General features: G+C 38.7%; 1 protein-coding gene across 8 annotated transcripts in view; it reads right to left on the bottom strand.

Annotated features, from left to right (window-relative positions):
* CLIP-190 (Cytoplasmic linker protein 190) overlaps positions 1–6,907 on the bottom strand; it is a 107,714-nt gene extending 100,807 nt beyond the window's left edge. For 2 of the 8 annotated variants that reach the window (XM_067768983.1, XM_067768984.1), the window contains exons 1-2: positions 6,063–6,622; positions 5,561–5,911 (exon numbers count right to left, since the gene is read on the bottom strand). In XM_067768983.1, the coding sequence (XP_067625084.1) occupies positions 5,561–5,876 (316 nt within the window). In that variant the 5' untranslated portion in view covers positions 5,877–5,911; positions 6,063–6,622. Of the gene's footprint in view, positions 1–5,560; positions 5,912–6,062; positions 6,623–6,776 lie in introns of those variants that run through there. The other 6 variants (XM_067768978.1, XM_067768980.1, XM_067768979.1 and 3 more) reach the window with 6 other exon arrangements.
* Positions 6,908–13,382: the final 6,475 nt, after the last annotated feature.

Genomic DNA, 13,382 nt, shown 5'->3' with positions numbered 1-13,382 from the left:
CTCTCAGAATCGCCACGGGCTGTCTTCTTATGTCCCCAGAACACCATCTGCATAATGAGGCGAGAATACTCCCCATCAGGGAGAGAAATGAGATGCTGACCAAACAGTTCCTGTTGAATACCTAGAAACCTGGGCATCCCAACAGACATCTGATTGATGAACCAGCGCCGCCTAGGGGCTTAAGGAGTCATCTCCGTAAGCATTTTGAGGAAATTCGGCACCTGAGAACCCAGCCGCATGAAGTGAAAAAACACAAGCAGGTCCTTGGTGAACTCCATAAACAGGCGTCGGACCTTTATGCCGGGAATTGCCCGATGAATCCAGTACTTAAAGAAAATTATCCAAAACCCGCGGAAGAGGAACGGATACTCCCCAGGGAAACGCGTGTCACTCTTGCTCAACTTCGTTCTGGATACTGTAACAGGTTAAACTCTTACCTATCCAGAATCAACCCCGACATACAAAATGTATGCCCCGCTTGCAATGTGTCCCAACCACCATCTCTTTAATTGTAATGTGGAACCAACGCCTCTAACTCCCCTTACCTTATGGTCCACCCCTGTTGAAACGGCAAGTTTCCTTGGACTCCCGTTAGAGGATATTGATGCTACAACAACAACAACAACAACAACAGAAGAAAATTGTTTGAAACCTAAGTTTTTTGTGTTTATCTTCACCTTTTTGCTACCTAGTAGTAATTTCAAACTATTTGTATTAATCGTATATAGTGTAGGATGCTTTATTTTTATTAAAATTAATATCCACACAAAAATTATTTATAAGAAAATTTTATATTTTCATGATGCAAAATTGAATAATGAAAATTTTTCAAAATAGAAAAATCAATATTGAAAATTAAAATGTTGTAAAACATATTAAAATTGCAAAGTTCAAGGTAACATAATAACAAAGTTGAATAAAAATAATTGAGTCAATATAATTTAAGAACGCTACATATATGTAGGTCCAAGGTCGTGAATACGAAACAACTGCTTTGAAGACTGGTTACAAAAATTGCACAAAATCCGTTTATAACAAAAGGAACTTGCAGAAAGGATCAGGTGGAAAAAATTCCGAGTGCATTCTCGTACCCGATGCTCAGTTGAGACAATCCCTAGCGCAAAATCTGAGAATTGTTGCCAATTTCAAAATGGTTGGAATAGACTTGGCTCTTGCGCATGGTGCAACCATTCATCTTTACTGAATAGCAAGTCCAGGAACGCCTCGATGGTCATTATGAAGTTAAGTTTTTAACACATGTAATAACATGTTTAGAAAGTTACAATGCTTAGAAAGCTACAAATATGCGTTGAAATTCATTTCAAAGTTTTATACTTCTGGCTAGTTCCAGTACTCAAGCTTTTTTCTTCATAATAAATAATTTTGCTTTTATTTTATTCGACAGATCATGGGAATGTGCTTTTCTGAACGGCTGAATTTATCGAATTATCGAACAATGAAAAAATATTTCCAATACGTTCATGTATCACCAGCTAAGAGCGAAGATGACATTACTAGGTCCGTCAAGCTGGACCCCCACCCCCCCCCCCCCCCCCACGATGGATTCGAAATTTGGTAGGCCAGGTATTATGTGCTATTTATGTGCTAATTTGTTCCCAAAATAAAAAATTTTGTGCTCAAAATTTAAGTACTTTTTTTTTAACCTCAAAATGGGGGGTCCAGCTGGACGTCCAGCTAGACCCCCCCCCCCTCATAAGCACTAGGTCAAACAAAAAAATTTAAATGTGGGAATTATGTGCTATTTATGTGCTCCAACATAAGCTACGGTCTGTCCAGAACAACCGAGGGGTGACAAAGGGGGAGCGGGGGCATATAACCCCAGACGGAAAAATCGAAACGGGATAGGTGCTGAATTTTTTGCTATTTATGGGCTCGATAGTTCCAAAAACGATTCGTTTTTTTGACAACTATTAATGTTTTTTTTTTTAACATCAAAAGTGGAGGGTCCAGCTAGACCCCCCCTCGTAAGCCCTAGGCCAAACAAAACAATTTAAATGTGGGAATTATGTGCTATTTACGTGCTCAATAGTGCCTAAAAGAATTCGGGTTTTTGACAACTTTTAATGATTTTTTTAAAACTTCAAAAGTGGGGGTCCAGCTAGACCCCCCCCTCGTAAGCACTAGGCCAAACAAAACAATTTAAATGTGGGAATTATGTGCTATTTACATGCTCAATAGTGCCAAAAAGAATTCGGGTTTTTGACAACTTTTAATGATTTTTTTAAAACTTCAAAAGTGGGGGGTCCAACTGGACGTCCAGCTAGACCCCCCCCCCCCTCATAAGCACTAGGTTAAATAAACAAATTTAAATGTGGGAATTGTGTGCTATTTACGTGCTCAATAGTGCCAAAAAGAATTCGGTTTTTTGACAACTTTTAATGATTTTTTTAAAACTTCAAAAGTGGGGGGTTCAGCTGGAAAGTCCAGCTAGACCCCCCCTCGTAAGCACTAGGCCAAACAAAACAATTTAAATGTGGGAATTATGCGCTCTTTACGTGCTCATTAGTGCCAAAAAGAATTCGGTTTGTTCACAACTTTCAATGATTTTTTTAAAACTTCAAAAGTGGGGGGTCCAGCTGGACGTCCAGCTAGACCCCCCCCCCCCCTCGTAAGCACTAGACCAAACAAAACAATTTAAATGTGGGAATTATGTGCTATTTACGTGCTTAATAGTGCCAAAAAGAATTCCGGTTTTTGACAACTTTTAATGATTTTTTTTAAACTTCAAAAGTGGGGGTCCAGCTATACTGTTCGAGAAGGCGGTTCGCGAAAAGTTTATACCCTAGGAGTAATAGGCGAACTAGGCAACTTGGACTATAAAAGCAGCGCAAGCTAGGTTTGATTTTAACACACTATCAGTGTTGTACGCGAGTATTTTAATTGTGAATTACTACTACCAAAGTAGTGTAAATGGAGAACATTTTGCTATACTGGATAAATTTTCCTAAAATTCTTAACAATAATATACACATGGTATAAATTTCGTTCCCTTTGTATGCTTCTGTACAGTAAATGCATAATTATATTTAGTCTGATAAATAGTTAAATTTGTAGACTAATTAATAAATTAAAAAAACATTCTCAACACATGGTTTAACACAAACGCCATATCCAAAAAACTAATATCCTCTCCTCTGCAAAAACCTCTATCAATAATATTTTTTATAAACATAATTGTGATGCGAATAGCAAAAAGTCCTTTCAGACTTTTTAACTAAATTACGATAAGATTGATATACAGGCGTATAGCAGGGGTGGGATGCTGGCGGACCAAATAGAAGAAACGGCGTTCTGCATGATAAACAGAAACACCCCACACGTATGGTAGGAAGCTGTCATAGTTCGCTAGATACTTCCATCGTGAGCGCAGGACTTGTTAACTGCGTCAACTGGCAGCCAATGGTATCTTTGGCATCCAGCCACCTACCCGTACTCCTTTGCCTTGAGCGATCACCCGAATTTATAACTTCTGAAAAACGCACTTTCATCAACTTCATAAAAGGAAAGTGAAAGGGTTACAAAACATATACAGACAACCGCTCTGCTGCCCTCCCAATCCCGACTGATAACCGTCGAGGAGAGCGAGCTTTCCGCAGCATTGAATCCGTGTTGCTGTTGTTGTTGTAGCGATAAGGTTTCTCCCCGAAGGCTTTTGGAAGTGTTATCGATGTTATGGTCCTTTACCGGATACAGATCCAGTACGCTCCGGTAACACAGCACCATTAAGGTGCTAGCCCAACCATCTCGGGAACGATTTATATGACCACATTAAACCTTCAGGCCATCCCTCCCTCCCCTCCCAAAGTTCCATGAGGAGCTTGGGGTCGCCAGAGGCTCGTCTGTTAGTGAAACAGGATTCGCCGCCGATAGGTGAGGTTGACAAATGGGTTTGGAGAAGCTGTATATTGCGCTGGCAGCCTGAAAGGGTTACGCTACACAGCCCCTTGAATCTGACATTTTATTCGCCTCTTACGACAGGCATACCTACCATGCCTGGGGGAATTGAATCCGTGTCGGCTCGTATTATTCCCAGTGGAAGAATCCCGGAAATCCGGGAAGGGTCCCCCTCCTCCTTCAAGTTTAAAAGGTGGAAGGCAAATTATTTATCTGGTCGGCAGTCATCGGTGCAATTCAGGAACGCAACATCTAAGTCCAGGAGAATTAAACAAGGGCTGCCACAGGGTGGTGTACTATCCCCGCTTTTGTTTGACTTCTACATATCGAAACTTCCTTTGCCACAGTTACCAATGTATCTTACGCCGATCACTGCTACATAATGGCTACAGGTCCCGGCCCACCCATCGATGTGCTATGTAATTAAATACACAACTAACTCTCTGATCTCTGCAGTTGTTTCGCCTCGCGAACCCTGACAATGTCACCGACCAAATCATCGGCGACATTATTTACAACATACATAAAAAAAATGTCGACTATATTGGACAGCCACGTCGATGGCATTATGGTATCCACTGTCTTACACCCAAAAATACTGGGCGTGACGTTCGATCAGGATCTTCATTTTGGTGACCATGCATCCGCAAAGCCGTAATAAAATCCTCAAATCTCTTGCCGGCAATACTTGGGGTAAATATAAAGACGATCAAAGCAATTTTCCCGCCTTTTTAATTGGCCTCATGCGATACGAATTTATCATTGGCTTCGTTGAGATGCAAACTTATTAACATAATGTCAGGGATACGCCATTTTCAACAAAACTTTTAAGTTACGACCTTTCGATTGGGATAGGCCGATATTTGGGTTTATTTTCTAAAGCTTCACAATTTTTTCTGCTCACTTAGGTTGACGACAGAGTGGAAGTGAAAAGCCTTGCTATAATATAAAGAGGGAAAGCTATTAAAATGATTACTCATGGAAGTTTGTAAAAGGTATCACAGTGCCAGAAACGTTTCGAGCTTGTAAAATATATAAAAATAAACATTGCTTTTCGCCTATCATTTCGCCGTCAGCATTATAAAAAAATTCAAGTGGGAAAACAAAAAAAAAACTAAACGAGTTGTTTAATTTGTTTTTGTCTTTCAACTGAAATTGTTTACTAATGCTGGGTTTTTCAGTGCGAGTTTAAACTCCAGTTAAAGTGCCTAGAGTTTAACCTCGCCACTTTGTTCGATAGCGTTAAATTTTGCTGCTCATCTCGTTGTGTTTAAACTCCGATGACCACATGAAACCGCCCTCACACCCCCTAGATCCATGAGGAACTTGGGGTCGCCAGAGAGCCGGCTGTTAAAGAAAATGTGAGGTTGACAATTGGGTTGGAGAAGCTACACAACCCCTTGAATCAATTTGGTATTTTACTCGCCTCTTATGACAGGCATACCTGCCCGGGTATATTCTAAACCCCTTAAACCGCTGGGGTGCCCCCGCTCACTTTTGCGTAGTTTAGTGTCAACTGACATTTTTTATACATATTTACTTAACCATGAATACAATAATTTAATATACTGAATTCAACATTAAAGACCAGGTACAAATGAATCTTAAATAGGTACAAACATAGAATAATATCATATTTACTCACCTCTTGGAGGAGGTCCGGCTTTTGGAGTGACGTGTGAACAGCAAATACGACCAATTTTTGAGCCTCCGCCAGCCACATCACCACTATAGTTAGTTGGTGCACGCAAACGACTTGTAGGGCCCCCGGTAACAGATGATGCTGGCGTTGAAGTTGTTGATTTTGCTGTTGTGTTTGATGTTGTATTTTTCGAGGTTGATTCAATTACTGATGCCGGTTTATGCTCCAGCGATAGTGCAACACCATCGGCTGGAGGATCTGTTTCAGGCGCAGGCAATGCAGGAGGAGGCATTGCTTCTGCACTATTTTTATCACTCATTTTTTTTTTAATTAATTTTTGTTTTCACCGATTTTCTTTCGAATTGCATTGTTAAGGAAGGAATTAAATATTTATTTGTGATGTAATTATGTATGATATGAATATAATTGAAAAGTGAAGTGAATTATATGTATGTATGTATGCTCATTTTAGTTTATATTATTATTGAAATAGGCAAATACTTACCGAAATATTATTCAATATTGATATATGTAGGTATCTATTAGTTATTAAAATGCAATACAATAATTATATAGACTGTGGAGTATTAATTCATCATTTAATTAAAATAGATTGCAGCACCGCCTTTTTTATAAACTTAAATATCCCGTTTCAAATTAGAAAAAAACTGGTTTTATTAAAAAATAATTATGCACCAATGGAAATAAACTAAATAAATAAAGTAAAGATGTGTTATAGATTCAGTCACTTTTAGTGCAGCTTGAAGATTAAATTGGAGAATAGCTTTAATCCACGCGTGGAGCCCGACTAAGAGTACAAATACCGCCGCCCATTTACGGTCCTAAACAAAAGAGCTCCACACGTGTAGAACAATAAACTACTTTTTTTCTGGTTGGCAAAGGTGCAAAACTATAAACTATTAGGCTTTTTATGTGTATAAACTTCTGTTGTCAAATATTTAGCTATGCATCATTTGTTAAGGAAAGATTGAATATTCCTCAATTTATTTTCAAGTTAATTATTATTTTTTTGTTTTTTTTTTCGAACACTAGCACTAATTTAGATCACACATTTCTCTTTTATGCACTTTCGCGACCATTTTTCATTATAATTGCCAAGCTTTCAAAGCCTCTTCAAATCGAAAACCAATTTTAAACGATTTTGAAATGGAAATTTCTTATGTAACATTCCGAAATAATAATTCACTATCGTATGCACCTTTTTGCGAAAATAATAACAATGGTTTGCGTTTTATTAACTCTTCAAACGAAGTAAAATCGAGCAAGATTTATTAAACATCAAACAAAACCGAAATTTATCCACGAATACTGCTTGCCGTTTCCTCTCATATCTTTTAAGTGACATTCGGTAGAAAATTTCAACTCTGTTAAACACAATAGGGCCGTTCCATTGGTTTATCGAGCTCTGGCTCTGGCTCAAATCTCATTGGAACGATCTGGATCAACTTTATGAGAACTGGCAGCACTAATATAAAATATCTGTTTTGTTGAAAATAAGAAGAAACGTAAACAAAATTTTAAGATGATTGATGAACTATTTATTTTCCTTACATCATCTTCAAGTTGTTTACTCTTTCAGTGTTTTTGCTTTTAAATATGGCGAATTCTTTTATGTATACACAAATGTACACATATTTAGTTCAGTGCTACAATGGCTCAACTATATGGTTGGCTCATCTCACCAGCTGATTTTATTTTTTTCATTTCACTGTAGTAGAGATTGTCAGAAGGAGATGGCAAACTTAAAATGAAACCAACGAATTTACAACATTTTCTTACTACATACAAATGCTGCTAAGTTTTATGATCTCATTCCATTCCATTCGTCTAACAGCAACGCTCTGATTTTGGCAATGTGAACAAATGTATGTTGTTGCTGTAGAGATGAACCAACCATATAGTTGAGCCATGAGTGCTACCAACTCAATAGTGGTTAGCTGTCAAAAAATCTACTACAGAAAACGAAACGAACAGAACTGCTATACGGATCAGAAATTGAACCAGATAAATATCAGGATCACAACGTTGTTGTTGCATTTGCATGTTAAATTTCTATCCGTATCTCGCTCAAGTCTCAATGGAACGTAACTAATACACTGCCCCTACAAGAAAGGTACTCGTTGCCTAATCGATTACTTAATCGTTACCGATAACTTGGTCACCAATTATCGTCTTAATCACTTTTACATTGATGTCGCGAAAAAAGTAACGCACGCTCCATGGTTCAATTATACAGGTTGGCTCATCTCATCAGCTGATTTTATCTATGTCATTGCATGGTCGAAGGGATTGTCAAAAGGAGATGGCAAACTCAAAATGAAACCAACACATTGGCAACATTTTACTTACACACACAAAAACTGGTAAGTTTTATGCAGGCATGCTTAACCAACGAACCGATATCATTTCGTTACGATAATTAACGTTAGTAAACGAAACAAAGTCATTTCGTTTCGTTTATTAACGTTAAGAACGTCAAATTAACGAAATGATTTTGTTTCGTTTTCTGCCATATCAAAACGAAATTAAATCGTTTATGTTGATTATTAATTTCAAACTATGCTGGCAATGCTATATTATCCATTTTGATGGCGTAGTCATTAAAGGTGAAAGCATTGGCCAAGCTGATTGCAACTTTTCTCATGAATTTTGACAGTACGAACATTTCTCAGAGTATTTTTGACATTACCACAAACGAATTACACAAACAAATTGTATGGAGTTTGTGTGTATGTCCGCTCGCTGTTACCACCTTACGGCTTCACCATTGGCTACAGCATTGCCAGCACAATTCAAATATAAAGTATCACGTTTTTGTTAACGTTTTTAACCTTAACGAAAGGTTTTTGTTTCGGTTAAAAATGAGATACAATTTATCTTGATAATTTCTTTATCGATAATATTTAGAAGTGTTTCAACGGAAACGGTGGAAATTTTTTGATAAACGATTAGCTTAACGTTAAGGTGCATCCCTGGTTTTATGTTTCCATTCCTTACCATTCGGACCAACACCGGTACACAGATTTTGACAATTTGAACAGACATATTTTGTTGCTTTACAGATGAGCCAACCATGTATTGTTGAACCATGGCACGCACTCTCTCAAAATAGCGTATGTGTGACTCGCTTTCTCGCTCTTACCTATTGTGTTTTCGATTCCTTCTCGCTCGATGTTATTTACATTTTGAAGTTACTTCATTAGGTATTGTTACGAATATTAGCAACACTAAGGGGCATTGCCATCTCTAAGCCGATGATAAGCTGTGACTGTATGCACATCAATAATTCAATCATTATGTCTACACATATGTACATACACGCAGCGGAGAAGCAACGCACAAACACATGCAGATATCTTATCTGAGATATGCAATTATAATTGGGGAAGTGTCGCTCACAAAACCACGCGCATATGAGAGCTATGTACGTACATCTGTAGTTATAATTATAGCAGATAACCAACTAGTAGATTCTAGAACAGAAGCGCCTAGAAGATGCAACGAGGAAATCAAAGAGTATAAAAGGCAGCAACAGTAGAATTTTGAATTAAGTACGCTATCTGTCGGGCAATAGTAGTGTTATTGTACTTTAATAAAGGCCATTTTGCATTATTGAAAAGTGGAGTTATTTATTCAACAGTTTAGTGATTCTAACTTAGTAGAAGATTTGAAATAAGCGGAATTGCAGTAAATTCGTAACAGTTGGTGTCAGAAGAGGAATTGTTGAATAAATTCCGAAGATTTTGAATACAACTTTGACATGGCAAAGTGGAGTGAATTGAAGATCCAGCAACTGAAGAAGGAGTTGGAGAGCCGTGGATTGAATGCAACCGGGTAATAACGTGGAAGTCTTTCCTTTGATGGCGAGGAGACAACAAAAATTGAAGAGAAAAATGAAACATCGCAGACAGTTACGAGCACAGACTTGAACATGATATTGCCTGCAATATCTGCACAAACATCGACAGTAACATCAATGTCGTCTCAAATATCCTCTCAACTGGAAGAACAGAAGACATATATGGCATCTCAACTAGAATCCAAGATGGAAGAACAGAAGACATATATGGCATCTCAACTGGAATCGTAGGAGACACGCATAACATCAAAGATTGAAGCACAAGAAACGCGTATTTTAGAAATGTCGACACAGATAACAACCAAGATGGAAACACAGTTAGAAGAACAGAAGACATATATGGCTGAGCAGGTGAAAGCACAAGAAACTCGCATATCCTCGCAGCTGGAGGCACAGGAAGCAAGGGTATCATCAAAACTGGAATCGCAGGATGCAAAAATCGCACAATTTCAGGCAGAAGTCGATGATTTAAAAGGTCGTATGGATTACAACTAAATCGCCCGGCTGTTTCAGCAAGCAATCCAAGGATAAAGACAACATCCTTTGACGGTTCTGTTCCTTTTCAGGTCTTTCAGCTACAGTTTGAGAAGACCGCAACAGTGAACAACTGGAATGCTGAAGATAAAGTTGCTGCAATGTTCATGGCATTGAAAGGGCCTGCAGCTGAGATTTTACAAACCATTCCAGAGGGCGAACGGAACTGTTATGAAGAATTGATGGGTGCTCTAGAGAGACGATACGGAACTGAGCATAGGAAACAGATATACCAAATGGAGTTACTGAACCGCTTCCAGAGGCCTTGTGAAACATTGAAAGAGTTTGCGTCGGATGTTGAAAGGCTGGCACATTTAGCGAATGCGGACGCACCCGCGGAATACACTTTATAAATGGCATACGGGACGTCGAAACAAAGCGAGCTATATACGCAAACCCAAAGCCAAAATTCGCAGAAATGGTGTCACAAGCTCTGATTCAGGAAACAGCGTGGCTTCTGTGAAAGCAAGTTTTCAAAGCACGCCGTGTGGAAATAGAAAGGCCAGAGTGGGTAGACGCAATATTGGAGGCGCTGAAAGGATCGCAAAAGCGGAGTGAAAGAGTTATCAAATGCTTAAAATGCGGGAAGCCTGGTCACATTGCATGTCATTACAGCACCGGTCATGGTAGTTCCAATTTGGCTGGTCGTAAACGCAAAGCTGAGGGAGATAAGCAAGAGCTAGTCAAATGTAAAGATCGAGAACTTGCCCCAGCTATTGAATGTCGGGTGATACCTATCTCGCAAACTGGAAGGAAATCGAGGAGCAGTCTTACCGTCAAAGGAAATGTAGATGGCAAGGAGCGTGTACTGACTGTAGATACGGCCGCATCTCATTCTTTAATCCGATCCGATTTGGTCAACAGGAGAGAAAAGCTATTACCTGGAGCAAGATTGCGTACGATTACTGGCGAGTATAACCAAGTCCAGGGAGAAGTGATCTGTGAAGTCTTAATTGGGATTGTCATGGTTCTACACAAATTCGTTGTGGCGGAGATCGTTGATGAAGTCATATTGGGAGTGGACTTCTTAGTTGACCATGACATCAGGATCGATATGCCAAGAAAGATCATGCGCTATGAGAACCAGAATGTGCCACTTAACTTCAGTTTGGAAGAGGGGTTCAGCAATAATCGAGTGTTGGTGAAAGAGATTCGACAAAAACCGCAAAAGTCAAAGGTAGCAGATCGGGCAAGGGTTGATGGAACGAATGGGAAAAAAACAAATCAAAACCAAAGGTACCTGCGAGAAAAACACTGGCATTGGCAAAACATAATGGATGCACTAAAACGACTGAAAGAATTTTCCAGAAAGAATGCAAGGGTGGTTTCAAGCCAGCGCGCACTTCTGTTGAGAAACGTCGGAACGATACTGATTATGTGAAGCCAATCCGTCAAGAGCAAGCTCTACAAAGTGGTTCATTGCCCAAACAACAGAGTGCGAGAGAACGATCAAGGATAATGAGTAGTAAGATGAAACGCAGGTACGATGAGAACAATAATTCGGAAGGTTTCTTGGAGGAAGATTTGGTACTGTTATACAACCCTCTCCGGCGGAAAGGTGTTCCATCCAAATTTCGCTGCAGTTGGGAAGGCCCGTACAAAGTTGTGAAGAAGATCAGTGATACCATCTACCACATAAAAACCATTGGGAAACCACGAAATAGAAGAGTGGTACATTTGGAGATGCTAGCAGCGTTAGTTCGATATATTTGTCTGATCGGGACTATCAGACTTAGGTGGAGGGCAGTGTTACGAGTATTAGCAACACTAAGGGGTATTGCCATCTGTATGCCGATGCTAAGCAGTGACTGTATGCACATCAATAATTCAATCATTATGTCTGCACATATGTACGTACACGCAGCGGAGAAGCAACACACAAACACATGCGGATATCTTATTTGAGATATGCAATTATAATTGGGGAAGTGTCGCTCACAAACACACGTGCATATGAGAGCTACGCACGTACATCTGTAGTTATAATTATAGCAGATAACCAACTAGTAGATTCTAGAACAGAAGCGCCTAGAAGATGCAACGAGGAAATCAAAGATTTTAAAAGGCAGCAACAGCAGAGGCACTACAATCAGTTTTGAATTAAGTGCGCTATCTGTCGCGCAATAGTAATGTTATTGTACTTTAATAAAGGCCATTTTGCATTATTGAAAGTGGAGTTATTTATTGGACATTTTAGTGATTAGAACTTTAGTAGAAGATTTGAAATAAGCGGAATTGCAGTAAATTCGTTACAGTATGTTTTCGTTATCGCTAATCTAATTATCGCTGTCTGCAACAACAACAACACGGGTAACTGACTTGCCGGTTACCCGTACCGGTTACCTTCTGTCAATTCGCCTTTTCTATAAATGAAACGCGTCCTTTTTGTTTAAATAATATTTAATTAACAAATAATTCATATTTATAATGGTTTTTACAATTTAAGTTATTTCCTTATGACCCTAATAAACTTAACATATAAATAAATAAATAAAATATTGATATGTACAAGCTACATAAATACTTTAACGTCCATTCATAGTCGTGCCCATTCGGTAACCTTGTTTCGAAGCTCAGAGTGACGCTACCCAATTTTTCCTGTGCTGGTGTTGTTCAACATCAGTTTGCAGAGCCATATGAGTTTTATAGGTAAAATACTGGAATATAGGCAGCCTCAATTCGTGCTTTCAAAGTCGATTCACAGGTGATGTTGAGCATTTGGCCAAAGAGGATAGATATAATAAGAGGCGTCACTCGTTATTTTTTAGGCATTTACCCGAGGTAAACTGTGAGGTAGTCGCTACTTTTTTTGGGCGAGATGTTTATAAATGTCTTCTATACATTTTCATGGGGTATTTGTGTTTATTTTTCCGAGTGTATTTTATTAATTATTTAATTCTCTTTCCAAAAACACCGCATGGATAAATGGGAGGCAAATCAAAAATGTCCCTCAAATAAAACATTCGACATCAATTTTTTGATTCCCAGCGAGTTACTCGCCACAAAATAACGAGTGACGGCTCTTATTATATCTATCCTCTTTGATTTGGCCTTGACCCTTTCCCATAATATGCTTGGTAGGGCCATATATGTGGTAATAAAAAGGCGGAGGGATAGTTGTCGCAGTTTTCCTGTTATTTGAGCAAATGTGTGTTATTCTTACAGCCACAGCTGAAATATTTGGAATATTGCTATGTGCACATCGTCAAAATTAAATTAGCTAGAATTAAAAAGAAATTAATATCAGTAAAGATAAATTAAAAGTTTTTAATATAACTGGAAAAGTGCTCTATAAATAGGACTCAACAATTAGCTCTTTTCTGAGAGGCCAAAGGCTCAAGGGACTGAATGAGATTTCAGATAACCAGAATCAGGCCCTTGTAAAGTAACTTCAAGTGAACCTCCACCATG

This window comes from Eurosta solidaginis, chromosome 2 (assembly GCF_040869045.1).
Source record: "Eurosta solidaginis isolate ZX-2024a chromosome 2, ASM4086904v1, whole genome shotgun sequence".
In the NCBI taxonomy this organism is placed as follows: Eukaryota; Metazoa; Arthropoda; class Insecta; order Diptera; family Tephritidae; genus Eurosta; species Eurosta solidaginis.
Note: the sequence above shows the minus strand (reverse complement) of the source record. Positions and strands in the feature narration are given on the sequence as shown.